At 39.2% G+C, this 19593-nt stretch overlaps 1 protein-coding gene and 1 long non-coding RNA gene across 4 annotated transcripts in view; both read left to right on the forward strand.

The window, feature by feature from the left end:
* Nucleotides 1-19593, forward strand: part of lrrk1 (leucine-rich repeat kinase 1) — a 108304-nt gene that overhangs the window by 72610 nt on the left and 16101 nt on the right. For all 3 annotated transcript variants that reach the window (XM_019356013.2, XM_025910560.1, XM_019356012.2), the window contains 6 exons: nt 3058-3224; nt 5174-5377; nt 5475-5614; nt 6628-6765; nt 15427-15621; nt 16658-16809. In XM_019356013.2, coding sequence (XP_019211558.1) covers nt 3058-3224; nt 5174-5377; nt 5475-5614; nt 6628-6765; nt 15427-15621; nt 16658-16809 — 996 coding nt within the window. The remainder of the gene's footprint in view (nt 1-3057; nt 3225-5173; nt 5378-5474; nt 5615-6627; nt 6766-15426; nt 15622-16657; nt 16810-19593) is intronic.
* Nucleotides 6774-11321, forward strand: LOC112847942 (uncharacterized). The gene is made up of 2 exons (XR_003221789.1): nt 6774-7423; nt 7769-11321. It is a non-coding gene; the product is annotated as an uncharacterized LOC112847942 (long non-coding RNA).

Below are 19593 nucleotides of genomic sequence, written 5' to 3' on the forward strand. Positions count from 1 at the left end.
TCTGTTTAGCTTTTGATATTAGATTCCATTTTGTGTCTTTGCCCTCTGTGTCTCTCTCTCTGTGTCTGTGTTTATATATGTTGTGTGAGTTCTTGTGTCTTGTTTCCCTCCTCGTGTTTCATTCTGTTTCACCCTGCCTGTCATGTTTCTCTTGTCTCCTCTCTCTCTCTCCCTTGTGTTCCCTCGCTCCCTCTCATCTGCCTTTCAATTCAATTCAATTCAATTCAATTTTATTTATATAGCGCCAAATCACAACAAAAGTCGCCTCAAGGCACTTCATAGGTACAGAGAAAAACCCAACAATCATATGACCCCCTATGAGCAAGCACTTTGGCGACAGTGGGAAGGAAAAAACTCCCTTTTAACAGGAAGAAACCTCCGGCAGAACCAGGCTCAGGGAGGGGCGGCCATCTGCTGCGACCGGTTGGGGTGAGAGAAGGAAAACAGGATGAAAGACATGCTGTGGAAGAGAGACAGAGATTAATAACAGATACGATTCAATGCAGAGAGGTCTATTAACACATAGTGAGTGAGAAAGGTGACTGGAAAGGAAAAACTCAATGCATCATGGGAATCCCCCGGCAGCCTACGTCTATTGCAGCATAACTAAGGGAGGATTCAGGGTCACCTGGTCCAGCCCTAACTATATGCTTTAGCAAAAAGGAAAGTTTTAAGCCTAATCTTGAAAGTAGAGATAGTGTCTGTCTCCCGAATCCAAACTGGAAGCTGGTTCCACAGAAGAGGGGCCTGAAAACTGAAGGCTCTGCCTCCCATTCTACTTTTAAATACTCTAGGAACAACAAGTAAGCCTGCAGTGCGAGAGCAAAGTGCTCTAATAGGGTGATATGGTATTACAAGGTCATTAAGATAAGATGGGGCCTGATTATTTAAGACCTTGTATGTGAGGAGCAGGATTTTGAATTCAATTCTGGATTAATGCCATCCAGAGTAAGAATCTGGTTAGATACCATATTTCTAAGATTTTCAGGGCCGAGTACAATATCCTCAGTTTTATTTGAATTAAGAAGCAGAAAGTTAGCGGCCAAGCTTTCCTCCACTCCAGTGTCATGTTCGACCTTCTTTCTGTTTTATTGTGAAAGCCTTGAGTTTCCATGTTCAGTGTGTCTAGTTGTGTTTTCCCTGTGGCGTCATGTTAATTCGTGTCAGCTGTGTTCCCTCTTGTTTTCTCACTTCCCTTGTTATCCTTCTGTGTATTTATGTCAGCGTCTCCCTCGGTCCTGTGTCGCAATCTCCCTCATGGCTGCGTGTCTCTCCCTATGTTTCCCTGTGTTTAGGCTTCCCAGTTCAGTTTTGTATCCCCTTTTCTCCCAGCAAATAAAGCTGTGTGTTTTGAGTTCACGTCCCGCCTTTGACTCTGCATTTGGGTCCTACTCTGCCTGCCGCACACAGCTGTTAGCTGTTTCATGACAGACTGCTGAATAGACACCAACTTCAACTGATGCACCATCAAGAGTATTCTGTGTTATGGCTTATCACGACCTGGTACAGCAGTTGTAATGCTCTGGAACACAAAGCTCTATGGATGGTGGGCAGATTGGCACAATGTATCACCAGGTTTCAACTGCCAGCTATCAGGGACCTCTACAGACAGCACTGTATGAGGAAGACTCACCAGAACAGAATGTCCGGCCATCTGTTCATGACCTCAAACTAAAGCGCAAGTGGGTTCTGCAGCACGACAACGAGCCAAAACACACCAACACACTACCTCTGAATAGCTTAAGAAAAACAAAATGAACACTTTGGAGTGTCCTTGTCAAAGTCCTGACCTGAGTCTGATTGAGATGCTGTAGTATGACCTTGAAAACCCGTCAGTTTATCGCAAATGCTTGATTGGAGTTGTTTGTTCTAAGAGTGGCCCAACAAGTTATTAGGTTTAGGGGGCAATCATGTTTTTTTACACAGGGCATATAGGTTTTGTTTATAAACTGCATTTTTGCATTTGCATTTTTATATTCTTTATTTATATTGTTTATTTTATTTTTTATTGTTACTTTATGTGCGATTTTACTTTTCTGCATGCAACATTGAGGCAGCTCAGAGCCTAAGAATTTCACTCATGTGCCATTGTTACTTATATATGACAAATAAACAAACAAGGTAACAGCTAGTGGTGCAAGCAGTGGGATGGTCTGGAAAAACAAGGCTTGTCATCACTGGAAACTATGCAATGCAGAGAGCTTAACTGTTGTAAACAGATGCTTGATGAATTTTAGGTTATGACCTTGGTGTTTTGTCAAATCACATTGACATGAAACTTTGACCACTAAATTCTGATCAATTTGAAGGTCATTCTTCAGTTCAAGTTGTTTGTTGTGCTAGATGAATATCCTTAAGGGTTTTGTGGCATGTGATCTTCAGTGGAAGTGAACAAAAAAAAGCATGTCAAGACTGTTGCCAATACATAACCAAAGAAAATAGTTGGTAGAGTGAAAAGAAAGAAAACACAAATAGATCAAAAACAATGTTAAAGTAGAGGGTAAATAATGATCACACAAAGAAATGAATCGAAAGCCAATCAGAACATAAAGATAGCAATCTGGTAAAGGGCCTCTAATGCAGAGCACATAAATTATACATATTCATACTTGTGAACTGTCAGTACACTATCGTCTGATTACTTAAAATGTTTAAAGCAATGAAGTGTCACTCACATGTGTATTGAAATGTGCATTTGTAATAATACTGTTGTTAATAACAATAATTCTTCTCTGTAGTACTCTGCTTTTCATGATGTCTTTCCATTATAACTCTAACATGTTGTAATTGCACATATACTAAATAATCTCTGGATATATAGCTGTTATGTTTTTTACCCCCAAAGTGAACACTGTCCTCAAAAATCCATTATTGTTTTGATTTGATTTACTTTGTTTCCCAATTCTGTGTAAGGACTAAGGTAGGCTAACAAGGACATGGTACTTTCTCTTTACTGAACTCTTGGAAATGAGACTGATTATCTAGGTGAGACAGTGTACAAGCAAATGGTCAGGTTTGGGACTTGATGATTAACAATTGTGCATGTGTGTGTATTAGGCTCTTTTTGGAGAAGTCCCAGCTGGAGTATTCTGAGGAGGAAAATGACATCCTTGGCCAGGGTGGCAGTGGGACCATTATCTATCGAGCCCGATATAGTAACCAGCCAGTAGCTATCAAACGCTTCCACTTCAAGAAGTCTCAACAGCAGGCAATCAGCGAGACAGGTAGAGAAGCATTTCAGTGTTTTTTGGAGTATATAGATTTTAACAAAATAAAAACATCTCTCTGAAATCTTACACTGAATATTTGTAAAGCAGATGATGGAAAATATTGCTAGACACCCCATGACAAGATCCTGTCACAATACTTCACTCACGATACAATGTTATTGCCATTTCTAACATATTGTTTTGCTTCAAAATGAGATTTTCATGCATACCAACACTATCACTAAAACCTGATATTAGTGTTGGCATGAGACAGTTTGCTATCAGGCTGATGTCAGCCTGCAGTTGAATAGGCTGGTAAGTTGGCAATTACATGCAATTTTCTTCTGATAATACAGTAATTAACTGTGATCATTTCAGAGACAGAAGTTCACATTTAACTATTAAATTTGCACTCAGCAGCATACCTGCTTTATGAGAATGTAATCAGAATACAACCAGCTGACACCCAGTCAGTTGAGTCGCTTTGAGTTATGCTAATTCAAAAAAAACTCAGAGATTGATCATCTTTGCAATCTGTCTGCCTTTTGTTACAGCGCAGCTGTTTCTCCAGTCTGTAGTCGGTATCCATAGCAAGTCTTGTTAATGGAGCTGGCTGAGGGGCTTCAGGTCTATGTAGAATAACACTGGGGGACATGCCATCTTTTTGGAAAATCTTAGCTCTAGTGTATAGTGTTGTTCGCCACATCCCTATTGAGTTCTTGATGAAGGCTCTTACGATTCTATTGATCTTGTACAGGCACTGAGTTATAGGCTTTCTTTCATTCACTCATGGCTGTACCATTGAAAATGACTGCTCTATCTACCAGTAGCTGCCGTTTTCCCCCACTGGTCTTTATGCCAGTTTTCTTCTGTGCCCCATTCATGTAGTGAGCCATGCTTGTTTATCTTAGCCCTTACGATGTCTAACAGGAGTTTTCATGTTGTTTTGAAGAAGGTTATTTTCCAGTAATTAGATGGTACCAGTCCCTTTTGGGGATCCTTGGGGAAGACGAAGCTGTCCAGCCTTCAGTTAGGTTTTCTAGATGTGTCTCATCCATTAGCAGCTGGTTCATTTGCACTGCCAGATGCTCGTGGAGTACAGTTAACCTCTTTAGCCAGTAGGTGTGAATCATGTCAGGCTGTGGTGCTGTCCAGCCATTGATGCTTGAGACTCTTTCTTGGATGTCTGCTACTCTGATGGGTACTGAATCCTGTTCAGGTCTCCCATATGCTCTTCCAGTATTGCTTTTTTCCTCCAGCCTTGGTGGGGTTGTTCACACCTTGTTCCCCTGCCACTACGAGTAGAAACTAATGAAGAACATTCTAATTTGTTCTCCTGGCTTCTGTTACTTCAAATGGCTGTGAGTATTTGCTTGGCAGTTTACAAGGCCTCAGGATTGGGCAGCTTGCTGTATATCTTAGGCATCCGTTACTTCATCAGGCATTTCTGCAGCTCCAATAGTTGGTTTCCCTCTGTGCCTAATCTCTTTTTCCATGGAGGGTACTGCTCTTGGTGGAGCCAAGCATTTCAGTGATCACTACTACCATGATCTACCATGGTGTAGATCAGCTGGTTGATTTCAGTGATGGTCGGGATGGTAGGGATTCACATCTCGTAGTAGACCTTTACCCAACTACGTGAAGTACCCTCTAATCAGCCACGGAGGGACCAGGTTTCCTTGCTAGCCACGATCAGCTGCTCTCACACTCAATGCCTTCAGCTGGATATTGGCTTTGTCTATTTTACCGTACTATGTAGTCACTTGACAAAATGTAAATTGCCAGGGGAAAAAAAGGATATTTGGGAGAGTTCTGCATATTTGTAAACAAATTTGAGGTTTGTGTTTTTTTTAAAAAAGATATAAATATACAATAGTTAGAGCATTTGTGTAACCAGGGTTCTTTTTTTTTTCTTTTTTTTTTTACTTTGACGGTCCCTTGTCTTTCTCTCTACATTGTCTTAGACACCATGGTAAAACACCTCCAGTCTGCAAATGCCTATCGGAGTTTTGCTGAGTTTCGCCAGGAATCCAGTACCTTGCACTCTCTCCAGCATCCCTGCATTGTCTCACTAGTGGGCATCAGCATTCATCCACTCTGCTTCGCCCTACAGTTAGCCCCCTTGGGTAGCCTCAACACAGTGTTGGAGGAAAAGCACAAAGGCAAAAGTATGTAGTGATCTTCACCTTCTGATTTGCCATTTGAAGTTGATTTTAAAACTTGCTCTATATTACTGAGATATGAAAATATGTCTTGTCTTTCTAGGCTCCAAGTACATGCCGCTTGGCCACATGCTAACCTTCAAAGCAGCCTATCAGATTGCAGCAGGACTGGGATACCTTCACAGAAAGAGCATCATCTTCTGTGACCTCAAATCTGATAACATTCTGGTGTGGTCTCTGGAGGTCTGTAAAATGTTGTGTTTTTGAAAGCATTCTAATTTACATGGTGTATCAAAAAGATTCATCCAATTTATTTTTTTTTCTTTTTATCATTTTTTAAAAATCCTGTCCTGTCTGGCAGCTTTTACAATCAGAATTAAGATGAGCTCTATAAATTCTATAAAGGCTCCTCTTGTTTAAGTGTTTCTTTTATCTGTGTATTTATTCATTTCTTTTAGTGTTATTTCAGCTATTACATTATATGTGTTGTGTGACAATGTCTAAGCTGACAGGTAGGAGAAAAAGAAAAAAAGGAAGGACCATCGAAACATAATAAAAGGATAGCGTAAAAATGGAAAAGTACAACATATCACCAACTACTGCACCTGTAAGAAAAAACCCTAAAAAACATTCCACACCTGGAACACTAAAACATGAAAATGCGCCGACACACAAATCAACAACTTCTTGTGGTGTGTGTGCGTCTGTATATGTGTCATGAAATTTACTTGATAATGAGGGTGGGAAGCCGCAGATCCACGAGATTGAATTAGCCAATCATCCATTTTCAACAAGCTGTAATTCTGCAACTATTCACAGGTAACGATCGTAACATGGACTGTTCAAAAGAGGGATTAATGAGCTTCACATGGTTGTGGGTCGGTTTTATAACAACAGCAGTGGCTGGTGTAGGACAGCGTATGTCATGAGCCCGTGAACATTGTGTGTATTGTATGTAAAACTTTATATTCAGCCATGTATTTTAAAATTTTAACTGCAAGCTTCTATGTCCATTACTTTAAAAATATGTAGCATTTTGAAATCAGACAATTCTTTTTGATACACCTATTTTTGAAAGATTATCAACAACGATGTTAAGTGAAAATTCTGAGCTAATTTATTTGCTGTCCCTTTATTAAAAATACTGTAAATAGAAAGCAAAACAGTAATTTCATGTTAAAAAACCAAAACAAAAAAGAGAAAGCCTGTTTCTGTCATTTAATTTGGCTTTTTAATTCACTGATAACTTCTTCCAGGTGCAAGACACGGTCAATGTTAAACTGTCTGACTATGGGATCTCTCGACAATCCTTCCATGAGGGGGCTTTGGGAGTTGAAGGCACACCGGGCTACCAGGCTCCTGAGATCCGACCAGGCATTGTGTATGATGAGAAGGTATCTGCTTTTTTTTAACCCACATTAGAAAAGTTTATAACATTTTTTGGAATGTTGTGTGGTTTTGTTTTGTTTTTGTTTTTGTTTTTTAGACCTTTTTTTTTTTTTTTTTTTTAAATGACGAGAGTTAACATATCATCTTTATATAAACGGATATGTGGATATCCTGAATTTCCACATATACATGTATGACCTGTCTGAGCAGGCTTTGCAAGTGAAAAAAATCTAAGTGGAGAGTTAACAAGGAAAACATTAGTTGAAATGCTATTTCAAATCCAAGTGGTTATCATCTGACAACAATATGAGAGCTGAGATTTCAACTTTTCCGAAAATAACCTAGGATTTTCAAATTTAAAGCACTAGGAGGTTGAAGGGTGTCCATTATTTATTGATGTAGTTAGTAAGTAAGTAAGTAAAATTTTATTTATATAGCACATTTCTAGATAAAAGATCACAAAGGGCTTCACAAGGTATAAAACAAAAACAGACAAAAGTTAACAAAATGCAATTCTAAAAAGATGTGTTTTTAGTTGTTATTTAAAAGTGACCACTGAGTCTGCAGATCTTAAGTTCCAAGGAAGAGAGTTCCACAGTCTGGCGGCCACAGTGGCAAAAGCTCTATCACCCTTGGTTTTCAGCCTTGTATGCTGAATAAAAAGTAATGGTAAATGGTAAATGGCCTGCATTTGTATAGCGCTTTACTCAGTCCCTAAGGACCCCAAAGCGCTTTACACTACATTCAGTCAATTCACCCATTCACGCACACATTCACACACTGGCAATGGCAAGCTACGCTGTAGCCACAGCTGCCCTGGGGCGCACTGACAGAGGCGAGGCTGCCGGACACTGGCGCCACCGGGCCCTCTGACCACCACCAGTAGGCAAACATGGGGTTAGTATCTTGCCCAAGGATATTTGGCATGCAGCCAGGAGGCAGCCTGGGATCGAACCACCGACCTTCTAATTAGTGGCTGACCTGCTCTGCCACCTGAGCTACAGCCAGGTAGGCCCTGATCACAAGACCTCAGGGACCTACTAAGGACATAGGGCTGTAAAAGTTCAATGATGTAGGCTGGTGCTTGTCCTTGAAGAGCTTTAAATGTCAGAACCAGTATCTTAAAATGGACTCTGAATTCAACAGGGAGCCAGTGCAGCTGTATAAGCAACGGTGTCACATGGGAGTACTTAGATGTTTTTGTCAGAAGCCTTGCTGCAGCATTTTGGACAATCTGCAGACGCTCCAGGGAGTTTTTGTTTAGACATGTAAACAGTGAATTACAGTAGTCCAAATGTGATGAAATGAATGCATGAATAACAATCTCCAGTTCAGTATGAGATACTATAGGGCTCAATTTAGAGATGTTTCTTAAATGATAGAAGCAGGACCGAACCAGAGATTTGACGTGAACATCCAGAGTAAGAGCAGAATCAAAGGTTACCCCTAGGTTCCTGATAGACAATTTCACAAATGTTGAAAGAGGACCAAGAGCATTCATTATGTTAGGTACATGTCTGTCTGGAGCACATACAAGAACTTCAGTCTTTTCTTCATTAAGTTGGAGGAAGTTGTCAGCCATCCAACCTTTGATGGATTCTAAGCACTCATTTAGAATCTGCAGCTTAGAAACATCTTCAGGTTTAAAAGAAATATATAGCTGGATGTCATCTGCGTAACAGTGGTAGCAAATGTCCTCAAAGGGGCTCAAAATATGCTGGAGAGGAAGTAGATAGTAGTAGAAAACAATAAGGGCCCCAGCACAGAACCTTGTGGCACACCATAGGACAGGGACGTGGAAGATGACCTGTACTTCGAGACCGCCACAGAAAAGTATCGTTCATAGAGATACGAGGAGAAACACTCTAAGGCAGACCCAGATACACCAACCCAGTATTTCAGCCTTTCAAGCAAAATGTAATGGTCAGCGGTGTCAAAGGCTGACGTGAGGTCCAACATTAGGAGTACAGAACATTTTCCAGCATCGTGTTGCATCAGAATGTCACTGGAAACTCTAAGAAGGGCTGTTTCAGTAGAATGAGCTCTATGAAAGCCAGACTGAAATTTGTCAAATATATTATGTTTGTCTAAAACTGCTGTAAGCTGCTTAGCCACAACCTTCTCTAATATCTTAGCAATTAACGGTATTTTTGAGATTGGTCTGTAATTGCTAGTGAGAGATGGGTCCAGCGTGGGTTTTTTTAACAGGGGGTGTATAGCAGCAGTTTTAAAATAAGCAGGGACTTTACCAGACCCCAGTGAGGTGTTAACTATGGTGAGCACACAGGGACCAATAGAATGGAAGACATTTTTGAATAACGATGCGGGTAAAATGTCGAGTGAACAGGAGGATGCTTTCGTTGCATTAACTATTTTTACCAGCTCTGATAATGAGACGGGTAAAAAGCTTTCTAAAATGACAGGCCGAGCTGGCGTAGGAACTGACAATGCAGATGCTGACGGGGAAAATTTTTTCTTACATTACTAATTTTTTCTAGAAAGAAAGAGAGAAATTTTTCACAGTCTTCCTTAGAAGAAATAATGGCAACATGTGGAGCAGGAGTAATAATATCAGTAATAGTGTCAAATAACACATTAGGATTACCTCTGCTCTTTGCAACCAGATGAGAAAAATAAGCAAGCCCTTGCATCTCTAATTGCATTGTTAAAAGAGGCTAAAAGATCCTTTAGTAAAGGAGATGAACATTTAAATGAGTTTTCCTCCACAAGCGCTCAGCTTTACGACAATCACGTTTTATGGATCGGATATTGTCATTTAGCCAGGGTAAGGACTTGGAAACAGAAACTGGTCTCATTTTAACTGGACAGATTTCATCTAAAATCGAAAAACAATGGTTATTAAATAGATCTGTTAAGAAATCAACGCCGTTTTGCGGGGATAGAGTTAAATTAAAACCATCCGAGAAATTCTCCGCTGCGGAGGAATTTATGATGCGCGAGATAATTGTCCATTGAACAGGAGACAGAGGCTCGTGAAAAGACATGTTAAAAAGAATACAGTGATGATCAGAGATAAAAATTTCCTCAGAACAAATAGAATCAATATTCAAACCCAAAGTAAAAACAAGGTCCAGTGTGTGTCCTTTGTTATGTGTGGGGCCTGACACATGCTGCGTAAAATGAAAAGAATCCATAATGTTGATAAAACCTCTGGCAAAGAGGTCAGAGTCATCATCAACATGCATGTTAAAATCCCCAACTAAAAGCAGTCTGGACAACCTCATAGTAGAGGACAGGAAGTTGCTGAACTCCGATAAAAATAAGCTATTTGAACCAGGTGGACGATACACCACAGCACAATAAAAAGGATCCTTATTTCCGATTTTAATCAGCTGTAGTTCAAATGAAAGAAAATGTCCAACTTTCACTGAGCGGCAGGAGAAACGGCCCTGAAATGCCACAGCGAGACCTCTTCCACGACCAGATCCCCGAGGCTGGCTGATGACGGAATAGCCGTTCGGGCACAGTTCAATGTCCCGCTGCCAGGTCTCAGTCAGAAATAAGAAGTCCAGTTTTTTAGAAGCTATAAAATTGTTAAGAACGAACGATTTATTAGTCAATGATCAGGCATTAAAAAGCACCATGTTCAGCGGGGTGGAAGCATCATTTTTAGCAGCGGCTCGAGTTAAAGGACGTAGATACTCGGGGTTTGAGCCTTCACGCTCGTAGATTCCACTCACCGAGGGGATGAAAAGCCAGTCAGCAGGAGAGTCTGGATGAACCCTCCTGAGGCAGCACGGTCTTGGAGAGCCGGGCCCTGCGTATCCAAGCAGGTACGTGGAAAACAAATTCCTCTCCATGGAGCTATTCTGAGCATAGGTAACAAAGCACGCTCAACATCGCTTTCCAGTCAGACCCCGCCGCCAGAAAAGCCTAAGCTTCACCTGGATACCTGCTTTTCTTCCTCTCCTCCTCCATGGTCTACGGGGACCGCTGAGGACGCCGGACGAGGATCCAGCCACCGGCGGAGGGTGGAAAGTGCCAAAGGAGGAGGAGGATGAGACATCTTGAGCCATCACTGAAGATCGGATGGATAACAGTGTCAAACGATCATAAACCAAGGAAGCCAGTACATCATTGATACAAATAGAAAACAGCAGAGCAGAGAAAAACAGCACGACAAAAGAGCGTGACAAACTGCACCCGGCAGTGGCAAAGCCAAACACAGGCGCCATCATACCGGAAGCTGCTCGGCACTGACACTACCAGAAATTGTAGTTCCTCTGAAAATCATTTACTTCTGGATTTATTTTGATTTCTTGTTCCAAGTCTTATTTAATGTAGCATGCTATTTAATTAGTGAATTAAAGTCGTATTTAGATTATGAAGTTGTTACCTTGTGACTGACATCTTGCTCTTCTGTTCTTAGGCTGCATGCCCTTGACCTTGATTTAAAAATAGTCAAACTTGAGACGGCCAAACTAAACTCCAGATTAATTATACAGTCTGTATAACTTAATAAAACTTTTGAATTGTTTTTATAAGCATAAATTAACTAGACAATGCAATTTCTAAATAAATTGTGGAAGGTTTGTTACTATTGGTGGACTCTGTCTGTAACTTGCCCATGGTGCATTTAAAAAATTGGAGGTAACCTGTTAAAGTGAGATGGCTCAAAAACACATGAGCAACTATATTAATAGGCCACAAGTGTACTGTACCTGTGATACCAGCTACACTGTACCTAATAGAATTGCTTAAACTTGTGACCTCCAACATACAGGGTAAGAGCACGCTCTCTATTCATATGAAATGGCACTTCATCACCCGAAAATGCCAAATATTTCAGGAATAGTAAGAAATGCTTAATTACTGCTGAATTGAAAACATTTGAGCTGGTTGTTATGAGGTAGGAACGGTCTATCTACGACAAACGGTGTGAGACTAATTAGCCACCGAAGAAGAGGAAAAATGGCAGAAGTTATTAACATGCAGGAGGTAAAATATGTATCGAATGCATCACTACTTTTCCAAGTAAATATATTTCTAAAGGTGTTATTGACATGAAATTGTAACCAGATCAGTAACAACATTTAGACAAGTCAGTGACTGGGAGATATAGTCTGGTCAGATCAAAAAAAATTCTTTGGATACCGTGATACACACCATGTTTGGAGGTCACAAGGCACTGCATATCGCCCTAAAAAAACATACCAATAGTAAAGTTTGGAGGTGGAAACATGGTGTCGGGCTATTTTTCAGCATACACCACTGGCTCACTTCATATAAGGAAGGATGGCTTGAAAAATGTACTAAGACACTCTTGATAAAAATCTACCAGGACAATGAAGATGAAACAAGAGCAGACCTTTCAGCAAGACAATGATCCCAAACACAGAGGCAACAAAACTCCCATTGGGTTTCAGAGAGAAAATTAGATTAGATTCATACAGGAGGCATCTTGAAGCTGTCATCACCAATAAAGGCTTTTGTACAAAGTATTAAATACATTTCAGTAAGCCCTGTGTCATTTCTCATTATTAAACATAATTTATGGACATGCATGGTTTGATTTCTTTGCGTGTGTGGATTGGATGGGTTGTTATCGACATCTGGTGAGAATTTCATGTCAAGAGCACCTTCGGTACTTTATTTCCAGCCATGTAGCGCCCCCCCCCCCCCCTTTTTCTGATCACAAAAATAATTATATGATACAAATAACAAAAGAATGCACTTTCCACTTCCTGTTTACAGCACTAAAATGTTTAAATTACATTCAAAAAGAACAATATAGGCAAAATATAAATGCTTCAGAATATGTACAGAATATCCACTTTTATTTCCTTTTTAAGGAACTGTACTTTATTCTTTTTTACTTTAGGAAATTTGTAGTGCAATAAAATCAGATAAGTGCATTTATTCACCTTCACATCTGTCTTCACAACTCTATCCGCTGTGTTCCACACACCACAGTCCCAGTGTCCTACTGAGAGAATTCAATTCACTTTTATTGTGTGGATGCTTTAAGGCATCCACACTATTGAGTTCCTGTTTCTCTTTATTCTTTATACTTTATTGTCTGGATGCTTTAAGACATCCACACTATTGAGTTCCTGTTTCTCTTTATTATTGTGTGGATGCTGATTAAGCATCCACACTATTGAGTTCCTGTTTCTCTTTATTCTTTATACTTTTATTCTTCAAGTTGCTTCCGTACGTTCTTTGGACTTTAACTACTTCCACAATTTTTGTGCTATTTTCACCGTTCAAATTTTAAAATGTTCTGAAATTATTGGGCTATTCATGTGTGATTCAGCCTTTTCATATCTGTTACCATTTTCATCTTATCCCTCTTTAAGTTTTCAGTTTCATCTTTGTGATTTTTCAGAAAATACATGCGTTGTTATGGTTGCTATGCAGTTGGTTCTGAGTGAGCCACTTGTCCTTTTTCAATGTTCTCTTCATGTCTGAACAACTTCTTGCTACTTGCTCAATTTTCACTCAACCCCCACAAATTATACATCAAAACAAACGTAGGTATTTTTTGCTGGCTTTCAGAAAATGTCACTATCATTGTTGTGGGATTTATAGAATTTTGGCCAATCTCTTCAGACCAACACAAAGTCTGAAAACTCTCCATAGAAAGTCAATGGAGAGTTTGTTCAAAATCACCGCTGGATTTCTCTAATCGGAGGCATTTTTGAATCGTCATATCTCCCTAACGAAACGAAGTTAAGACATGAGGCTTGTGCCAATATATCTTCAGACACTCCTGACGCTCACAATTCAAGAATTTTTTTTCTCACCTATTACCGTTTGGCTATGAATTACATTTGTTTGAGGGTAGGAAATTCGTCCCTCGCTCAGATTTCTTCAGATTTCAAACTCTGGAAATGAGGCACCTTTTTCTCTCGTCATATCTTTTTGATGGATTTCCACAGAGACGTGAAAATTTCCATGACTGTTCACCAAAGCCTGCTGTCTCTTATGGTGAAAGAATGATATCGATGCTCCAAATAGATTTAGAGTTAGAAAATGTTGTTTGAGGGCAAGTCAAGGCAGTTTTTGCTTCGCCTCTACTCAGTTATGGTGCATTACAAGTCAAATATCTTCAATAATTCATTTTTTTAGTGATAAATTGTTAACACTTGAAGATTCCCCCATCTCTTCTGAACAAAACTGTGTAAGAATGACCGTTCTAGCCCCTACGGTTAGGAAATTATGGTCATTTGTCTGAGGGGAGGCCTCACTATGAGAAATAGACTGCAAAAATCCTGTCTCTCTCTGTGCTGCGTGTGTGTAAAAACAGGTGCACCTGTTTTGGCGGGAAAAAGTACACAGCCTCTCTGATTGGTGGATTCAAATTGAGCAGTCCAGGCTGCTTGACTGACCTAGAAACTTGCTTCTCTCTCCCTGTGTGTGTGTGTGTGTGTGTGTGTTTAGTGAGAGAGAGAGAACCCTACCCTTTTTTGGGAGCATCTCATTGTAGGATTTAAAATGAATATAGTTACACCAGTTGACTGGATTAGATCCTGTGTGTGTGTGTGTGTGTGTGTGTGTGTGTGTCCCTCTGTGCATTTGTGTTTCAATATGTGTCCATATTTGTAATTGTGTAAGTTATTACTATTCTTCTAAATTATAGTATTTCTGCTACTTTTCCGTATTTGTGCTAAATACAGTATTTCTGCTAAATACAGTATTTCTGCTAAATCATACTATTTCTACTATTTTATAGGATTTGTGGTAAATATAGTATTTCTGCGTAATTATAGTATTTCTACCAAATCATAGTATTACTGCTAAAATATAGTATTTCTGCCAAATCTTGATAGTTCTGCTATGTTATAGTACTTGTAATTAATTATAGTATTTGTGCCAAAGCATAGTATTTCTGCCAAATCTTAGTATTATTGCTAAATCATAGTATTTGAGCAAAATCATAGTATTTGAGCATATTCATTCTATTTGTGCCATAGCATAGTATATTTGTTGAATCACAGCATTTCTGCTATGTTGTAGTATTTGTCCTAAATCACAGTATTTCTGCAATATTTAGGTATTTTTGGTTAAATAATGTATCTCTGTAATCTTGTACCATGTTTGCTAAATTCCTATATTTCTGAGAAGTTATCATGTTTCTGCTAAGTTCTGCTATGTTATTGTATTTCTGCCAAGTATTATGTTTTTTTTTACGTTATTGCAGTTCTGCTAAGTAATTACATTTTTTTTAAGTTCTTATGCTTCTGCAAAGTTATTACAATTTTTTGCTACTTTTCAGCTTTTTCAGCTATTTTTAGCAGACAGCTTAAGCGTTACAGCATCCACACTGCATTTTCGCAGGAAATGCAAATTTTTCTAGTTCATATAGCAATAAATTATTTCTGCATTGTATTATTGTTTGACTTATTTTTTTATTATGCAAATTCATAAATGGGCTGTGGTCATGAGTTATTATCCAAGAAATGAACATTCAGAGACAGGAATTCACTGGGTAGCTTTCATCTAAATGGCACAAATGGCCGCACAAATGGCCGTTGGTTTTACTTTCATAACTTCTTTTCACTCCAAATGAAATTTAAAGTTTTCTTTAGTAAAGTTTTATTTACAAATTCATCAGGAGGTCTTAATAACCTCCTCAGATGTAACTGACACTAGACCCTTATCAACTGACCTTAAGGTTCCTTTTTTGGGAACAACTCTTAAAGGTGGACATGTTCTCCTATGGCATGGTGATGTATGAGCTCCTGTCTGGGCGGAGGCCAGCACTGGGACACCACCAGCTTGAGATAGCAAAGAAGCTCTCAAAAGGTATTCGGCCAGTGCTGGGTAGTGCACAAGAGGTTCAGTTCTACTGCCTGCACAACCTGATGACTGAATGCTGGGACACTAAACCTGAGAAGGTGAGCTGTTTTTTGGTTGACACAATGAGCAAATTTTTGTTGTGTGATGTAAGGAAAGTGTACTACACTTTATTACTTGTGTCAAAGTAGTGGTTGAGCTAGAGACTTATAACTTCAAATTCGGAAGAAATTCTAAGAATTAGTCTAAAGAGGGGTTACACTCCAACAATTGGTTTTCATTTTACTGCTAAATTCTAAAATAAAATCACATAGTGTCTCTTGGGAACATGTAGAAAACAAGATGTTTTTCCTATATTGCCTAGTTCTCAATGTATTAAGCCATTGCTGTTTAATCTTAAGATAAGAACAACTGCTCCAGCTCACCCAGTCCATTTTCACTTTCCCATATTTTCAAAAGTGCAGGAAAGTTAAAAAACAAAACAAAAAAAGGACTGAACAAGCATAGTCTAAGACTTAAGATTTATAGATCATTGTCATGGCATCATAGTGGCAACTGTAACTTAATACAATAATGCTAAAATATTTCTTAACTGAAAATTAAATATTTCCATGGATATATGGATAGCATAGAATGCAGATGATAAAACAATCAATCCAAATAAATGTTTTGACTATATGTCAAAATATACATTATAGACCAACTCCATTATGTGAGTGCGAATGGTTTTCTCTGTCTATGAGTTAGCCCTGCGACAGACTGGTGACCTGTTGTCCATTCCCTCTTTTGACATTCCAACAAGGAATGTCACCACACTTCATGTTGTATCACTGTCCAGGGTGTACCCTGCCTCTTGCCCTAAGACAGCTGGGATAGGCTCCAGCTACCCCCCCGTGACCAGGAAAGGATAAGTGGAAATGGATGGATGAAATAATGAGCACCACAAATGCATATATATCTTCAACATTTATATTTTCAGTCACAACTGCCAATATATGTGTAGTCACAGTCATATTTTAAGGATAAAAAAAACATAAAACATAACATTTTAGGATAAAGATTTGGCGAATTTAATAAAAGTCATTGTTCTATGAATGACTTTAAGCTGAACTGTCTGTCTCTGCATTTGTGCTGCAGAGGCCAGTGGCAATGCATTGTGTGAGGCAAATGAAGGAGCCTAGCTTTGCCTGCCTCAGGTATATATTGCCCTGTGACGTCAACTCTCAGCTCTTCCTGTCCCAGCTCCAAGGATATAGTGCTGTGTTCTGGAATGAAGATAAGGAGGACAGGTTTGTGTGACCATTTCTCTTTGTATTGTGATTTATTTGCCTCTTATACACAATAATAAGCCCCACAATACACCTACCTCCATGTTTTAGTTGTCTTCTGTAGTTCAGGTCTTTTAGTGTTGTTGAGCTGTTTTTGCATTCCTGTTTATTTAGGAATGTACCATATTCTTGATTTGACCACTCCAAAAGTTTTTTCTATCTCTCTGATGGGGTTTATTTGATTTTCTTCCCAATGACAGTCTTTTTAAATTACATCAGCATTTCTTTGGACATCATTTTGTAAGTTCCAGTGAACTACCAAATGGAAGTTCAACACTTGGAATCAATTCTGCAGTCTGTCATGAAATAACAGCTGAAAAAGCCTTATCAAACCATGAAATTGATTATTAGTCTATTGTCCAGTTACTTTAGAGCCTCTAAAAATGAAGTTGAAAGTTTTACTAGACCCTTAAAAATAAAGCAGAAAATCTGTGCGCCAATCACACATTTCTGGTTTGATTGAAAATTTACTGTTGTTGTGTACAAAAAACGTTTTATTGTCCAAAAATGTATGGAGCTAACTATATTTAACACAACATATGTACACACAGCTGACTGAAATAGCTCCCAGATGCATGACATAATGGCTCTAGTTGTTTGTGGCAGCAGGACTCCAGGTTGATCTCTGTGTTGTAAAAGCTGCTTCCTTGCTTTTAAACAAATACTGTTAATTGCTGCTGACTCCTTTACACTTTTTCCCTCTTTTAACTCCTTTTCTGTGTCAAGACCATGTTACCTCCCCTCCCCCAACTCTTCCAGTGCCATTTAACTCGCATATTCTTTTCTTACTTTTGTTTGACCACTCACACTAAGTGGTTAACCAGCTCCTGAGAAAAGAGTGTACCTGGTTGCAAACTGTCAATAAACTGCAGATCCCCTAATGCTTCAACATACCAAGACAATTTCATCTTCCCAACTTTATGGAACAGTTTGAGGATGGCCCCTTCCTGTTCTAACATGATCACACAGCAGTACACAAAAGTAAGGTTCATATAGACATGGATGACCGAATTTGGTGTGGAAGAACTTGACTGGCCTCCATAGAGTCCTGATCGCAACCCGACAGAACACCTTTGGAATGAATTAGAGCAGTCTGCAAGCCAATCCTTCTTATCCAGCATCAGTGTCACAAATGGACTTGTGGATGAATGGTCAAACATTCCCATAAACACACTCCTAAACCTTTTGGAAAGCCTTGCCAGAAGAGCTGACACTGTTATCTCCACACATGGTTGGGGGACATCATATTAAACCCTATGGATTAGGAATGGTTCATATGCATGTGAAAGCAGACAAGCAAATACTTTTGGCAGCATAGTGTATGTGCAAGTGGTCAGAAAAAAAACTTCCCAGGGAACAGTGCAAACATACCAGCAGCACTGGTAGTGTCCACAATTGCACCTTATATAGGCAACTTTTTGTATAAGATATATTAATGCTAAAATTGTGAAATTTCTTATTGGTGTGTAATTAAAAATATATGCAATATAATGAAAATACTATAATACAGAGTAGGGGTAAGCAACCTTTCTGATGATGAGTGCCATCTAAAATTTCCTCAGAAGTCAGTGTGCCATATGATTGCATTAGCAATAAATTTAATAACGCTCTATATTAACAGTTACACACTATATAGAACAACTTTATAGAATTATATTTGTTGGCAGATGTTGGCAGCTATCAGCGAATAGTTATCAGCTATTTTGAAACAAAAGAGAGACATTTTTTCATCTATAACAAGAACTCCATAGCAGCAAATGAACTGTACAACAGAAAATGCAAATGCTATTTATGGTCCCCTCACAACAATGATAAGAAAAATAAACTGGGCCAATATGGCATGTTGGTTAATACAGAGATACACATGTTAATCTGATCTCTGGTCTCCCACTCCGAGTGTCCAATGTTCAGACGGCTACCTGAGGACATTCGTGAGAGAAAATCTGCTCACGCAGATATGTAGAGCCAAATACTCTGCAATGTTCTGAAGACAGTTAAACTTGTCAGGTAGAACTTTGCTAGACCTGCCCCTGCACAGTCAGCTACTTAGAAAAGGATCCTGGTGTTATTTCTCAGAAACAGTTCATAACTTCCCTTCAACTCATCCATGTCACCTAACAGGTAAACCTGTTTCTCCATCACCTGTTCAGGTCTGATGATTCAGTAAGAACATCTACTGGTTTCATCTTCATGTTTCCCTCTCACCACATATCCAAACCGATATCATGACCAGCAGCTTTTACAGCTGTGGTTCCAGCAAACATCAGCTGATACTAGAAATTAATATTAAATAAATTATAACAACAGCTGATCAAGCTTAAACGTGCTGCTGTTGTTTAGCGTGACATCCACTGATTTCCTCTTTCTGGCGCAAAGTGGGGATAAACAAACAAGAGCGACGGGACTTGCGTCAGAAATACATGATTGGAGTAGCAACAGGAGAGGGAGGGGGTGAGAATGAGAGAAGAAGAGGCAGGTGACACAGAATAACTCCAGCTTTGTGTCTTTTTCCATTCTAGCTGAAGTACGGGACAAACTGCGTTCTTTCTCAGCTCAATATGAAACGCGTAATATTTTCTCTGAATAAGGGACGATTCTGTTTTTTACGGGACGGTTGGCAACTCTACTAACTAACCTTATGAATAAAATAAAGTTCACTATCAGTAACATCATAGCACCCACCCAGCTGTATAGAAACTCCATCATGCTAGCTAGTACCCAGTACGAGTTATTGTAACTGTCTGT

This window comes from Oreochromis niloticus, linkage group LG1 (assembly GCF_001858045.2).
Source record: "Oreochromis niloticus isolate F11D_XX linkage group LG1, O_niloticus_UMD_NMBU, whole genome shotgun sequence".
Lineage (NCBI taxonomy): Eukaryota > Metazoa > Chordata > Actinopteri > Cichliformes > Cichlidae > Oreochromis > Oreochromis niloticus.